General features: G+C 35.7%; 2 protein-coding genes across 2 annotated transcripts in view; both read right to left on the bottom strand.

Moving 5' to 3' along the window:
• LOC105253224 (midnolin-A) overlaps positions 1-2,883 on the bottom strand; it is a 34,389-nt gene extending 31,506 nt beyond the window's left edge. Inside the window, exon 1 of the mRNA XM_011261104.3 lies at positions 1,424-2,883. Coding sequence (XP_011259406.2) covers positions 1,424-1,920 — 497 coding nt within the window. The 5' untranslated portion in view covers positions 1,921-2,883. The remainder of the gene's footprint in view (positions 1-1,423) is intronic.
• Positions 2,884-4,618: 1,735 nt separating this feature from the next.
• On the bottom strand, positions 4,619-9,328 carry LOC105253225 (ATP-binding cassette sub-family D member 3). Its single transcript, XM_011261105.3, has 12 exons — positions 8,878-9,328; positions 8,753-8,798; positions 8,497-8,684; positions 8,349-8,418; positions 8,075-8,172; positions 7,374-7,554; positions 7,064-7,276; positions 6,907-6,976; positions 6,320-6,795; positions 5,792-6,091; positions 5,398-5,559; positions 4,619-5,258 (listed from the first exon to the last, which is right to left on the bottom strand). The coding sequence occupies exons 1-12, from the start codon at positions 8,991-8,993 to the stop codon at positions 5,181-5,183; spliced, it is 1,998 nt and encodes a 665-aa protein (XP_011259407.2). The 5' UTR covers positions 8,994-9,328; the 3' UTR covers positions 4,619-5,180.
• Positions 9,329-14,463: the final 5,135 nt, after the last annotated feature.

Raw genomic sequence — 14,463 nt, 5'->3', positions numbered from 1 at the left:
ATCTGGCTATATATACACCGTTTTTCTTTCTTTCTCCGTCTCTCTTTCTCTCTCTCTTCTCACCAACGCATGTCCAAAAGTGCACCGGCACGAAGGACGAGCCTGTACACGTTCGCTCTCTACCCGGGTCGTCTCTATTCTGCCTCCCCTCGTCTCCACCTTCCCCCTTCGCCCAGCCAGTCTCTCTCTTCGTCCCCTTCTCCGCTATTACTCTTTCTCTTCTTTCTTTGCGGAGCCGACGGAGCATGGGGCGAGGTCCGATTCGAACGCACGTCGCTCGTGAGAAAAATAGAAGCGACGCGAGTGACGTGTACGCGTGAGCGAGACGCGCGTCGCGACGCTCTTCCACCGCGTCTCTCTGTCTCTCTCACTCTCTCTGCGACGTCTTGGAGATAACCGGGAACGATTCAACGCGACGCGGCGGCGGCGAAACGTCATCGCGACAAACATCGCGAGTTATCGCGAGAATGTTTCGGAGCCGAGCTATTGCGGGACGAGTTCCTCCTAATTCGTTTATACGCTTTTTGCATTTTTCTACTCTCTCGATCTGTCCACGCGTCTGCATCTGTCTCTTGTCCCGCTCCGCGAAGAATCTGGCGAAGGGTAGTTGGGAAGAATAGACTTTGCATTTCCGTTTCCTTGTCCGTTTTTTTTTTCTCGCCGCGACAAAATGGGGGGGAACGAGAGGAGGAGCTGTCACAATAGATCTGTCTTTCAGCCGAATTCTAAGAATTCTAAGAATCAATGGAGACTAAGAAATGTATTTCTTATATATATTTCTGTAGGAATATGATTGTTGTCGGAATATAATTGTCTCCATTTAAGAATAAGAATGAAAAGATGCAACTGGAACTTTAAGAGTACGTTCGAGATATTTTTTTATAAATCACGTATATTTTTTTTTCTTTAATATCTCTCATAATTTTTGTCTTTTCTCACCGAGCACTTGTAAGCACATTTATGATGTAATGTGTAATAAAAGAAAATAAAGTAAAAAGAATCACGATTTTTTTCTACAATTACATGTGAATCTTTGTATCAATGTTGCTTCTTCGATCATCCCTTTTCGTTCATCTCCCTTTAAACACAGATCAACGTAACAGAAAAAAAAAAGAATCGATCCGTAGCTGCTTCTCTAGAAATAGAAAACGCGGTAATTTCAGCGATTTGAAATCCCAAGAAGACAAAAATACGCGAGAAGCCGATTTCGAGACATCTCTCCGCGATAAAACACAAAGACGTGGACCGTCGTCTCGTAGTCCGCGCGATTCTGGGAAGTCCAGGCCGACCGAAATTACACCGGTTTCGATCCTACTCCTCGCGAGAGAGATAAAGAGGACGGAAGAAGAAAGGAAGAAGAAAAAAGGGGGAGAAGAGATCGAGTCTCTCTGAGAAGAGGCTCTCTCGAGAGAAAAGGACTCACCTCTCGCGGTGCAGCAAGCAGATGCGCTCCTTGGCGACCTTCAGCTTCTTGGAGATAATCTTCTTGAGGCTCTCCACGGTATCGTTGCGATCCACCGTGAGCTCGAACTGGCCGCCGGTCGTCGGCGTGATGCACACGGTGATCTCGTCCCTGTCGGCGGCGGCGACGCAGCCACACCCCGGTTGCGGGGCCGGCAGCTGCGGCGGCGGCTGCGGCGTCGTCGTCGTCGTCATCGTCGTCGGACAAGAGGTGGTCGCGGCAACGGCGCGCGGCCCCGGGGACGCGGCTCTTATCGAGCCCCGGTCCCGACACTCGACGTTATCGGGGACTGCGGCTACGGCTGCGGCGGCGGCCGCGTCACCGGGGGGGACGGCGGCGGGGGCGGCACTCGACTCGTCGTCGAGCGTCCGCATCTTCGAGGAGGAGGCGGCCTCGTCGCTCTCGCCCCCCATCGCCGCTACGTCCGCGGTTCGCGGCGGGCCCGCGGTGTCGTCCATCCTGTCACCGACAACTCTACGTCGATGACGATCAACTTGCACCAACTACGCGCGAGCGGAACCGAGAGAACGGCGATCGTTCCGCGTATGCGTGACGACTGTTCCGTCCGCTGCTGCTGCTGCTGCCGCCTTCTCCTCCTTCTTCTTCTCCTCCCTTTCCTTTTCTCGCCGTCGATTCCTTCCTCGCCCTCTCCTCCCCCGCTCGCGACGGGACCTCGGACTCTCCTACGTGTCGCCGTTGCCGTCGTCTATATGCATGCACCTGTGCTCTTCCCCGGCGTCTTCTCCTTCCCGCGAGCCAAGCGTCGACGAAGGAGGCAGCCGGCAACCCCGAGGAGAGCGGCAGCGGCAGTGGCCGCGGAAACGCGCACGCGGCCAAGAGGAAACGAATGAAACTGCGGGGAGGGGGTGGTGGGGGGGCGAGGGGGACAGCAGACTAGCAGGCAGGCAGGCAGGCCAGCAGGCAGGAAAAGGAGTGTATACCGAGAGAGGAAGGCGGATTTCGCGGCGTTCTTGACGCGTCCGCGTTCTACGATCGATAGCGATTGAGTACTCGCGAAATCCGCTTCTCTCGAGAAAGAGAGAGAGAGAGAGAGAGAGAAAAAACACTGATCACTGGCTCTTCTTTCCTCCTCGATGACACTGCGCGACGCACCACGTATACCGCGCGACGACGACTCTCTCCCACCTTCGAGCGGCAGCGCACCTTCCCTCGCGTCGCGCTCTCTCTCTCCCTCCTCGTCTTTATTCGCGTCTATCCTTTTCTTCTCCGCTTGCAAAAAAGTCTCCTCGTATCTGCGCTGGTATCCCTCCTTCGCTGGCTTTCTCACGCGCACGCACGCGCCACGTATGCACGAACCACGACCCGTCCTCGAGCGGTCGAACCCTGCGACTAGCGAACGGAAAACCGGAGCTCCCGGAGCTTCTGCTAGGTTCCCAGACCCGGCGGCCGCCGAACCCGTTCCACCGCGAGCGGACGCACGCGCGAGGACGCGCGACGAGACTCGACTCGAGCCGAGCCGAGGTGCGAACTATTTGAATCGCGGATCGTCGCCGACCGCCAACTCTCCGTATCGTTTAAATCGGGAGAACGAGAAATGGTCGCGTTCTTTCGAGTTTTATTCTCTTCCTTTTTCTCTTTCCTGTATATTTCCTAATTATGTATAATATATGTGCGTGCGTGTGTGTTTGAATTATATTTGCACGATATATCGTACTTGCAGATTAGACGCTGCGTTTACTACTTTTATCTTTTTCTTTTATATCGCTTCTTTTTCTTACTCAACTTTTGTATTTGATTCTTTTTATTTCATTTCGAGCTTATTAAAAAATCCATTTATCTAATCACAATATTCCATTTATCTAATCACAATATTAACATTAAATATGATGCAATTATTAGCTATATGATAGTTTTAAAAAGTTTCCCTGAAAATAGAATGTGCAAAAAAAAATAGAGTAGAAAATGGAAAACATTTTTTAGTATTGTATCTCGAGAAGGACAGATATCTATAAATAAAAAAAAAGAATACGCATCTTTCATTATCAATAATAGATGCTAGGATAAAGTTTGAACTTAGAAGTGTAAAATATTAGAGAAAGAATCTTGTATTATGTGTTTTAATAAAATATCTGTAAAAAAAGCAAAGAAATGTGCAAGAACACAAATCTTTTATATTAATAAAGATCTTTTGTTTTATTCCCTCTAATTATATTTTTTTTCTCTTTTTATATTCTCTAAATCTTTCTTTTAACAATATAAAAAGTCTCAAGCATTGTAAAAAACATTTTAAAGTTTGAAATAATCCCGGCGTAATCAATAATATAAAAAATAATCTATTTATGCAAATTAATAAAAATTGAACGTATTGATATTATATTTTTCAAATTAAATTTTTCGATAAATCGTATGTGTTGAAAATTTTTATTAAGATAGATCCAAATTTAACCAAAAGGCAATTATTGGTAATATTTACACGTTTAAGTTTAAATTATAAAAACTTTATTTTTTATAAAATACCTTTGCATTTAATAATCAGTTCCATAACAATTTTCCCTAATAATAGTTTGACTTCGAAAACTCTGAAACTATTCTTAAAATATATTTAAAGAGTTCCAAGTGTATAATAATTCAATGTAACAGGAAGTATTTCAGAATTAATTCTTATATAAATACGGTTATTGCATAGAATGTATCAAATTATCTCTATATATTATAAAAGTGTATAAAATAATATTTTTTGTGTTATATATGTCAATGAAAGAATAATATTGTCTAGTTTGTATTAAAACGGAGTAGAGAGAAAAAAGTTTGCAATTGCGATGTGAAAAATATTAATGAGAATCACAATTACAATTTCTTACATTATTTTTTTTGTACCTCATCAATCTTAATTTGCTCTGGATCTACAATAAAATCTTCCTTCGTTATAGCATTCTCGTATAATCTTCCGGCCTGATATATCTATTATATATATATATATATATATATATATATATATATATATATAATGTATATAAAATTTACAATTATAACAATTTATTAATAATTGTAGTCTTGAGAACAAACTCTATATTAGATCCTATCATATAAAATATATATATATTTTTTTCTTTTTTTTTCTGATGTAACTCTTAATAAGCTGACGAGATTTTATTTTGAATTTACAAATTACGTTTTTATATATTATACAATAGAACATTTCCACAAATTTTTATTTAGCGAATAATATGGAGTTTTCGCTTCTATAATTTATCATAAATAAAAAATGTATTAACCACTAACTGATAATTTATCGAATTTTAACTGGAAATCTATGCACAGGAAATTACGGAATATATATACAAAATTACACTGCATAAAGATCTAAGGATCGTGTGTATGTATATATATATATAACGATATCATATATTTCAATTTGCATTCCAGAATTATATTACTATATTTCATAAAAACTCGGTAGAAAAATATTTCATTGTGCACTGCAAGTTCAAATACTTACATGAAAGAATTAATGACACGCTAGAAATAATCGCATCATTTGTATCATATTCACATTCTGTGAACCTTGTTAGAATTATACGTTATATATTTAACTCACAAATGTAATCTATAAATAATCACTATGATCAGTACCTACATAATCACTAATCTTTGCATGGTTATTTAAATTTAGTTTAATGTTAAAGTTATTGAATAAACTAAATTAAATGTCCCTTGCATGCAGACGCGTTCTCGCGTGTGCAAGGGACGCAAAAATTCACGATCCAAATTCTATTGTATCATGTTCGATCGGCTTGAATTCATAGCCTCCTCGACCGTCCATGTGTAAAAAGTACTGAAAACACAGTACGTGAATAAGTATTAAACAATGATGAAAAACTATATATAAAAGTTACGACAAGTATAAATAATAAGTATGATAAATATAAATTTATTTGAAAATATAAAATTAATCGAAAAAAATTCAATAATACCTCATGGTGCTTCCAGAGAGAACGACGATGCGAGACTGTAAACAACGTAATGTTTTCTTGCCTACAATAACTGTACATGAAATCCTCGACATCGACACTGACAGCGCTCGTGCACTCATCCAGAATCGCAAATTGCGGTTTGTGATAAAATAACCGAGCCATCTGCATAATAAAAACAATTTAAATATAAATACTTGACAAACAGCTATTTTGAGATGTTAATATTCATATAATAAAATATGATGTGTAACGCCTTACTTAGTCAGAAGAATAATTTTATATATGTATGATATAAACAAAAGATTAAAACGAGTCATTACGTACGTGTAGTAAAAATAATTAATGTCGATTTAAAAAAGGCGAAAGAAAAGGATAAGAAAAGAGAGAAACTCACCGCTATACGTTGTTTCTCGCCGCCCGATAAAACATCCATCCAATCGGCCACCGAATCCCAACCTTGTCCTTCACTGTTAGTGGTATTTTCTCTTTCTAATAGATGGGTTAATTGCACCAATTCCAAGAACTTTTTAAGATCCTCGTCATTAGCATTACCGCGTCTCTCCATCTCGGCTTTCGTGTGGGGGTAAATGACTTGATCTCTCAATGTGCCCAACGTCATATAAGGACGTTGTGGTATGTAGAATAGTTTACCGCGCGGTGGTTTTGTAATAGTTCCTGCCCAGACTGGCCACAGCTAAAAGTTACGAAAATAAAATCAATAGGTATAATTCTGATTTTGCCAAAATTAGCACTTAGCACTATTTCCTAGAATTTCTAATTTATCATTTTTTATATCAATTATGATCTAGAAAGAAAATTACAACGCAATTTAATTGATACTATTGTGAATAAATTCACAAATATATTAAGATGTACGATAAGAATGAACGATAAACGAACAATAGAGATAACGAGTACGTACTTCACCAAGAATTCTAAACATGGAGCTCTTGCCACAACCGTTCGGTCCGCAAACCAACACATTCACTCCAGACTTTACTTCGAAGGACAATTCCTTAATAAGCACATCTCCATTCGGAGTTATCAATGGTACTTGATCGAATCGTATGATGTTATCGCGCGGCACAATCTTGCCGTCACCTGGATTACCGATTGCATTGTTCTTGTAATCAGAAATCATCGTTCTCTCATATTTCCCAGCGTTTAGATCGTCGAGAACCTTTTTGATCTCGATGACACGAGCCGTGAATCCCGCCAAACGCGTCAGTTCTCTGCCGGCCAACACCAATCGGCCGACCGCCTCGGCCATCTTCACCAGCATTCGACCGTAAATGTAATACGATTTAAACCTATGATTGGGCGTGCCAGAGAGCACGGAATGATTTTTCTGGAAGAAGGGTACGCTTACAGCATAGAAGCCAATTACGGTAGCAAAATCTGAAAAAAGATAAATGGCAATGATAATATTATAAACCATAAATAACAGTTGAAAACAAAATAGCGCATATTGTTAACTATGCACTAATTACTATATAAATCAAATTGTACATTTTCCAACGAAGTTATCTATGATGCCCATAAAAACCCTGAATTCCAAGAATTTACGAAGATGAGTCGTCTGTAAAGGAAAAAAGGCGAAATTAACAATAAAATTAACAATATACTAATAAATGTTTATAAATGCAATTTACAATAAATAACTTACAAGTTTGTAAAAACTAGTTAACAATGTCAATTTTTCTCTGTTATTTCCTCCATAGAAGGCTATTTCCTCCGAGTTGGTAATTAATCTCGAATTGATATGACGATACTCCCCTTCCAATCGTTGTTCTTTGACAGTCATTGCTCCGACAGGTTTGCGAAGATGAGTCAAAAAAGTACCGGCTATTACTAGATAGCCAAGTATTATTGATGGCGTCTGCAATAAAATAATATTATATATATTATTATATTATTATATACTATCATAAGATAAATTAGAATTAAATTATAATAAGAATATTTATGTTACATACCTGCCCACCAATAGTAGAAGTTAATTTATATACATAGATACCAATATCTAACAATGGTTTTGCTATGTTGCTATAAAGATCAGTACAGCTATCACAAAACTTATCAATATCAGTAGTCAACATTTGATCTGGATTCGCGATACGAGTGTCCAAATTGTTCATTTTATAATAGGTAAAGCCCCTGTAAAAAGATATTTGTTTTTTACATTCAAATTATTTTTTTTAGTAACAGTTATTTTATTATGCATTACTTACATGAGTAGAAAAAGATGATTAAATATCTAATTTAATATATTTCCTGACAATTTATCTCAGTCACGAATTATTCAAGCAAAAGTTAATACTACTGCGAATATTTAATTTTGCGAAGTCATGTACGTGAATGCAACATTCATTGCATAACAAATATATTACCTTTGACATTATGTGATGTTTTATTTATTAAAATACTGATTAAAGCTGATTGAGAATAAATAAAGAATGTATAAAATAAGAGTGTAAGCAAATAAAATTTGAATAAAAGTTTTTTTAAATTCAATTTTTTTAAACACAAAAGAAGTAGGCCTTTCATAAAATGCTGCTCTTATGCATAAATGCATAAGATTCGGTATTTTATAAAAAAATCAAATTTATATAATAAATCACTTTATATAAAAAAATCTACAACAAAAAAGAGGATAGAAAAAATACCAATTACTTACTTGAGATATTGTTCTAGCAAGTTACGTGTGATATTTGTACGCAATCTCAATTTTATTTCGCTTAAGCCATATTTCATTACATTGTTCACAATCGATATCTAAATAAATACAATCATGTGAAATATGATATAAATAACCTTTTCCAATTGCTAAACTTTAATATTAATAAGCTAATTTTAATATCCAAATAATTTCATTTTTTTATCTTTTTTATCTTAATTGATTTAGAGTATCAATCTTTGAATCAATTGTATACCAATATATTCTTACTTACCACTGGTAATATAGCAAGGAACTTTAACAAATTTTGCCTAAACAATGGTTCATTCATGCTGACAATTGATCTGATGGCACAAGGTTTTAAGTCAGAGAGATGAAGCCTTTTATCTACATATCACTAATAAAAAAAACACTGCACCTACGTTTCTATCAGAGTTGCTTTATTGATCAACCACAAGTCGCACAGGGTCCTACCGATCAAGGAAACTGCCACCAGAAGAATATAGCCAAATTCTGCTGATATTATGCCAGGAATACCAATCTTGAGTAACTGACACAATCTGCGGAAGAAGACGGCGTTTACTTGCGCCTTGGGGACCTTCGGTTTCTCCTGAATGAAAGGATAATCAATGTAATCTGCTCTCAGCACTTGAGGTATAATGTAAATTATGCTCTTGCCTCCTTGATGATATATTGAATGTCATTGCTGACAGGCCACTGGTTTCTGTAAAACACATTATATCGTTGCGATTATCTTAGTACAGTGAACGTGAGATGGAATTTTTATTGCGCAATAAAATTACTTGGACTTTGGCACCCGTCTCCTGCTGCGATTTCTCAAAATCCAAATCAAGGTGCTAACCGCAACCGCACCGGCCAACGTGCGTCTGGTAGCGAATTTGCTGATCGCTGGTGCCATAATTTCACAGTCCGTGTACAGGTATCAACTGCACCGTCTTGGCGCGACGATTAAACTATTGCACATCACGCGACACGCCGTGGCCTTTGGCGCAAAAGGAGCCGAAGCGTGAACGTTGAACGTCGAGTGTCGAGCGAAGCCGAACAGATTGTGATTGGTGGGAGACGATGCAGGAAAAAGAAAGGACGGAGAAAGAGAGGGAGAGAGAAGAATGACAAATAAGTCGGTCCCTATTGGTCGAATCAGCTACAGCTGTGAATCAGCAACATTTTGTATACACGTGTGCATCACAGACTTTGCATAAAGTATCATATTCTGTATCCTCTCTCGCGCATAAGAGTCCTCTTTCCAAGCTTTCTCCTCTTTTTTACGTATGCGATCATGTCACGTAATCAGTGCAGAATAATATCTAAGAGTACTCGAGAGTGCAATAATCGCTTTGAATCATAACACGAGTCATTATTCCGTGACGTGCTTGAAAATAATTTCCGCAGTTATTGCATAGATTGCGAACTTTATCATCTTTTTTTTTGGTTTTTTGTCGTTTAATGAGGAAATCTGTCAAATAACATATTAAAATCATAAAATTATGTAGGCTGCACCAACATTATTTTGAATTTAAGCAATACTTAAATATGTATCTGTCTTTAGTTATCTAAAGTGGTTGAAATTTAAAGAGGCAAATATTCAAGTATCGCTTAAATCCAAAATAATGTTGGTGCCGTCAGGCCTTAGACGATTGATCGATTATATTTGATGTTTTAACATCTCTTATTATTTTTTTTCATTATTTCGTCTCGTAAGACTCGTATTAAACGCATATCAAACAATGTTACGACAGGATCAAAGAGACAAAAAATAAAAAAAGTCGGGGAAAATACGACACTTGTATAAATACACACACACGCGCGCGCGCACGCACATGTACGCACACACACACACACACTCCTGGTCAAAATTAACGTATAATTTTTTTTCACTTTTCCTTTAAAAACTGATACTTAAATTTTAACGATATTAATATATACATATATATATATATATATTAATAAAAATAAAATATTAAAAAATATTATTCTTCAGATAGGTAGATACGGATATTTGCAAAATCATGCTGATGAATATAGATATTTGCAAAATAATGCTCTTCCCTATTAATGAGATATTACCCAACATTTTTATCATTAATTTTATCCAACGCGAAATAAAACTTATATAACTTAGGTGACTTTCCACTTACTTATGTATTAACGTCATAAGATGACTGTGTAATTTTTTTTGCAAAATACGTATAAATATTATTTTTTATATATACTAAATAATTATATATATAGACTGTACCGGAATTCGCGGATACGGAATGCGCAGCGTGATAGTTCGTGCCAAAAAAAACAACTTTTTCCTTTGGCAAAATTGCGTCTGAATCAATCTTGATTAACAGAATTACTTATGATATTTGAATAATACTTAAATATATAAATAGTAATATTAAATTAATTTCAACTTGAAACAAAATTTAGAATTGTTTTTCAACTGCCTATTATTTTTTCTTGAACTTTGACAATTGTAATTAATGTTTTTTTCATAAAATAGAAAATTTGATAAAAAATTATGCTATAGATATAACGGGATATAAGCGGTTATTAAAGGTTAAGATCGTGCAAATTACAAGTTTTAAACATAGATTTATTATTTATTTCTCGTGATTCGCACAATTCACACAGACTTCTTTAGAGATTCTTACGTTCTCTCGCGATCCGTATATTATAAGTTTACTGTTGTTTCTTTTTTTTCTCTTTTTGAGCGGCGTTCAGTAAAAATAATCTTATTCAAGCGGTAACGAATGACACTTGATTTGTGCAAATCTAGAGGTATCAAAATATTTTCTATACGTCACAAGGAAAAACGATGACACTTCTTTTTCTCTTTTCCGATTTTCTCTCGTGGGGAGCGTCACAAATTATTTCTCTTAAATCTGTCTTTCCTTGTCCTTCTTCGGAATATATTTAAGGCCGTGTTTATACTTATCTCGCAACATAGGAAACCACGATGTGTGTGTTTGATCTTGCATAGTATTATTATCGGACTACTTTTATCCGCCTGTTTTTGCGGCGATTGTAAAACTTACAATTGGAGCGATTGGAGCTTGGTAATACAAGCAATTGCGACAGATACATGGAAGGATGTACAGAAAGTCATCTCAGAAGAGCGTGAATGTTCTTTTTCCCTCGCATGCATCTTTCTTAAGGCTCCGGAGTAGTCACCGCGGCCATCTTTAAATCATGTCATAAGCGAGAAAAGACACCCAGATTTATATTGCGACTGACATTTAAATAAAAACATGTTTGAATGAAATAAGACTACCAATCTCTTCAGCACACCTGTAAAAATGGACGGATACTAATCCTTTCCTTTCACAATATTTATAAATAGCCGTAAATTGAGTCCGAAATGAAGCCTTGAAAATGCGAAAAAACACGCGATTTGACAGCTGTCGAAAGGAGAGGAAAATATTACTTTCTAAAGTTTATTTCTTATACAGCTTAGTATCCGTCCATTTTTACAAGTTTCCTTAATACATTGCACATCACAACACTAGCACAAAGCAAATAATTATGAAATGGGACGCAACGTAAATTGGGCTGTCATTTCTCACTTACGAGACCATTTTTCACGCCTTGTAGTTCACTTTAACCTATGTCACCACCGTCAACTCAGAGTTTCACGGTGAGTACTCCGGAGCCTTAATATCCAAATCGCTCTGCTTGTCAAATTTTCACACGTCGACAGCGAAAGAACGCCAATTGACAATCGCTCCATATAAAGCCATATCCTTACACTCTAAGTACACATAGGTATCGACGATAGATTTTGTTTTATATCTTTACACGTATAAGCTCATTACAGTTACAGAAACATCCTAAATCCTCCTCGATATACTGTGCTCGATGTACTTTCTCTCTTTTTCTCTCAATCCCTGTTTCTCTCACCACTTAACGCTATTTTCGTGTTGACTAGTACGCAGTAATCTTATAGATCTTATACAATAAATTAAAGATATTTTATATATCTCTTTATATCGGCGACAACGCTATTCCGTGATTTGTGTCGCGTATGTGTTTCGCCATAATTAGGATGCAATGTGAAAGAGAAAAAAATGCTTATGTTCCTTTATTTTTATAAAATAAAAGGCACCAAGTTTCTCTTTTGCCAAACGTTCAGTCTATTTCGGGAAGCTTTATCGGAAATTAAGAATGCGAGTTTATTCTGAGCAACATATTACTAGAAATCAATCACTATCTATTATTGTGCAAATAAAGTGATATTTATTATAATTTCAGATAAGTCACTCTTGCATGTGTTAGCATGATTATTGTTTGTATTACTTTAAATTGTAACTTACTTGAGAAATAATGTTGCAAAATGTAAATATATATATATATATTCACTGCAAATTTTAAATACATACATATATATATATATATATCTAATTTGCAGTGAAGTGTGTGATATTAATTCAATATTTAGTCTGTGTTTGAAAATACTCGCACACAATTTTGCAGTATTAAAAATATAACGATAAATAAAGGATAAAACTCCTGATTTCCATAAACGATTTCACATTATTTTCTTATACATTTTCCTATACTTCTCAGTGAGAATTAATAGGAATTTAGAAAATAATTTGTGCGAAAATATAGGATTCGCCGATGCATCTTATAGTTATAGAAACAAATTAATAAGCGAGTTAAGTTATGCAATGGTGCACTTTGGTTTCGTTGAAACTGTGCGTTTTCACGCATCTCTACATCGTAATGAATATTAAAAATATTTTTCACATAGATATACATCGATTAGATTTTCGGCCCGTGACACGCAGGCTTCCGACGACTTAAATGTACAATTCATCTAAGATATACATAATAAATCAACAATGTTATACTCGAAGTAAAAAAAACTTGTGGAAAAATGTGGACGTGTTAAATTATTCTACTAGCTTTGGCTACGATATAAATAATTAGTTCAATTAGTACATGTCGATTTGATTAGTTTCTTCCTTACACTTTCGATGTTTAAGAAGCAATTTCGCAGAAATATACAGTTCATTATAAATATATGTCTCATTTTTGATAATGTAAAATAGTTTCAATTCCAGCTTCAACAAATAAAATTCCATGTAATGCATGCGTGACATTTGCAATAGCGCGCGCATACGTATACATACGTACATATACATATACATATGCATATGCATATACATATATATATATATATATATATATATATATATATATATCTATATATATATATATTTGCCTTTAATAATATACATAAACAAACCAATCTCAACATATACTGAAATTGTAGCGATATTGAGGACTTAGATCTAATATATCTTTACAATACAAAAGACGCTATTGGGGTGCTTATGAATACAAAACATATACCGACACATATTTTTACTGTAAATATTCTCAACCGATTTTTTTTTTAAATGAGCGTAATCGACTATAATCGAAAACACTCGTGCTTATTATATACTTTGCAGTTTCTCCTTCAACTTCAATAATCGCGCATATTTATATTCATCCGCTATTCATTATTGATGTATATACATTTATAAGACGCACACTGTATATTCTATCAGTAAATTAAAACGATCTCTGGGTACTCGCCTCTCTCTTTCTCTCTTTTCAATATAGAATTTTGTACTATCCGTTTAATTATACTGAGAGAATAACAACGGACTGCAATAGAGACTGTTTTCAAAAGAAATCGCCATCATTACCATCACACAGAGCTCGATGTTCAATCAATAAATTACGTTAAAAAATATGAATGTCGGATATATGTATGTGTAAACTTTAAAAGTTTATATATCATTACAGCAATCTAATTTTTTTCTATTCCGATAGGAATACTTTTGACATATTACCGTCGGTAGGGCGGATTTTTTTTTAATTGGTTGCGCGTAATTTGTGCAAAATAGAATTCGCGAGTGAAAGATTAGACATTTGATTTTGCATATTGTTCACTCGCGTCTTCTTATGCACAAACTGATGTTCATCTTAAGCCCACCCAATATAGTTTTAGCCTTTACATCGAATAATTTTAAAAAGTTATTCATTGTTCACGACAAACACGAATATATATTGCACTTTTAGTATAACAATCATTTTAAATGTTTAGATATAAAAACACATAAAATTTTAAATTTAAATCAAATATAATAAATTAAAATAAATATAGTTAAGTCAAAGATAAATTTTTATCTTAACGAGTATTGGTAAAATAAATAAATTTAATGTTTATTCTTTCGATGTATTAGATGATAAATAGATAAATGTATTAGATGATAAATAGATTAAATTATTTTAATATATATCTTGTATATATATATAATAATCAATATATATAATGTAACTCATTACAGACTTATGCATTATATTAATTTATAGAAGTGTAAAAA

Source organism: Camponotus floridanus, unplaced genomic scaffold, assembly GCF_003227725.1.
Source record: "Camponotus floridanus strain SB8 unplaced genomic scaffold, Cflo_v7.5 scaffold37, whole genome shotgun sequence".
In the NCBI taxonomy this organism is placed as follows: domain Eukaryota; kingdom Metazoa; phylum Arthropoda; class Insecta; order Hymenoptera; family Formicidae; genus Camponotus; species Camponotus floridanus.
Note: the sequence above shows the minus strand (reverse complement) of the source record. Positions and strands in the feature narration are given on the sequence as shown.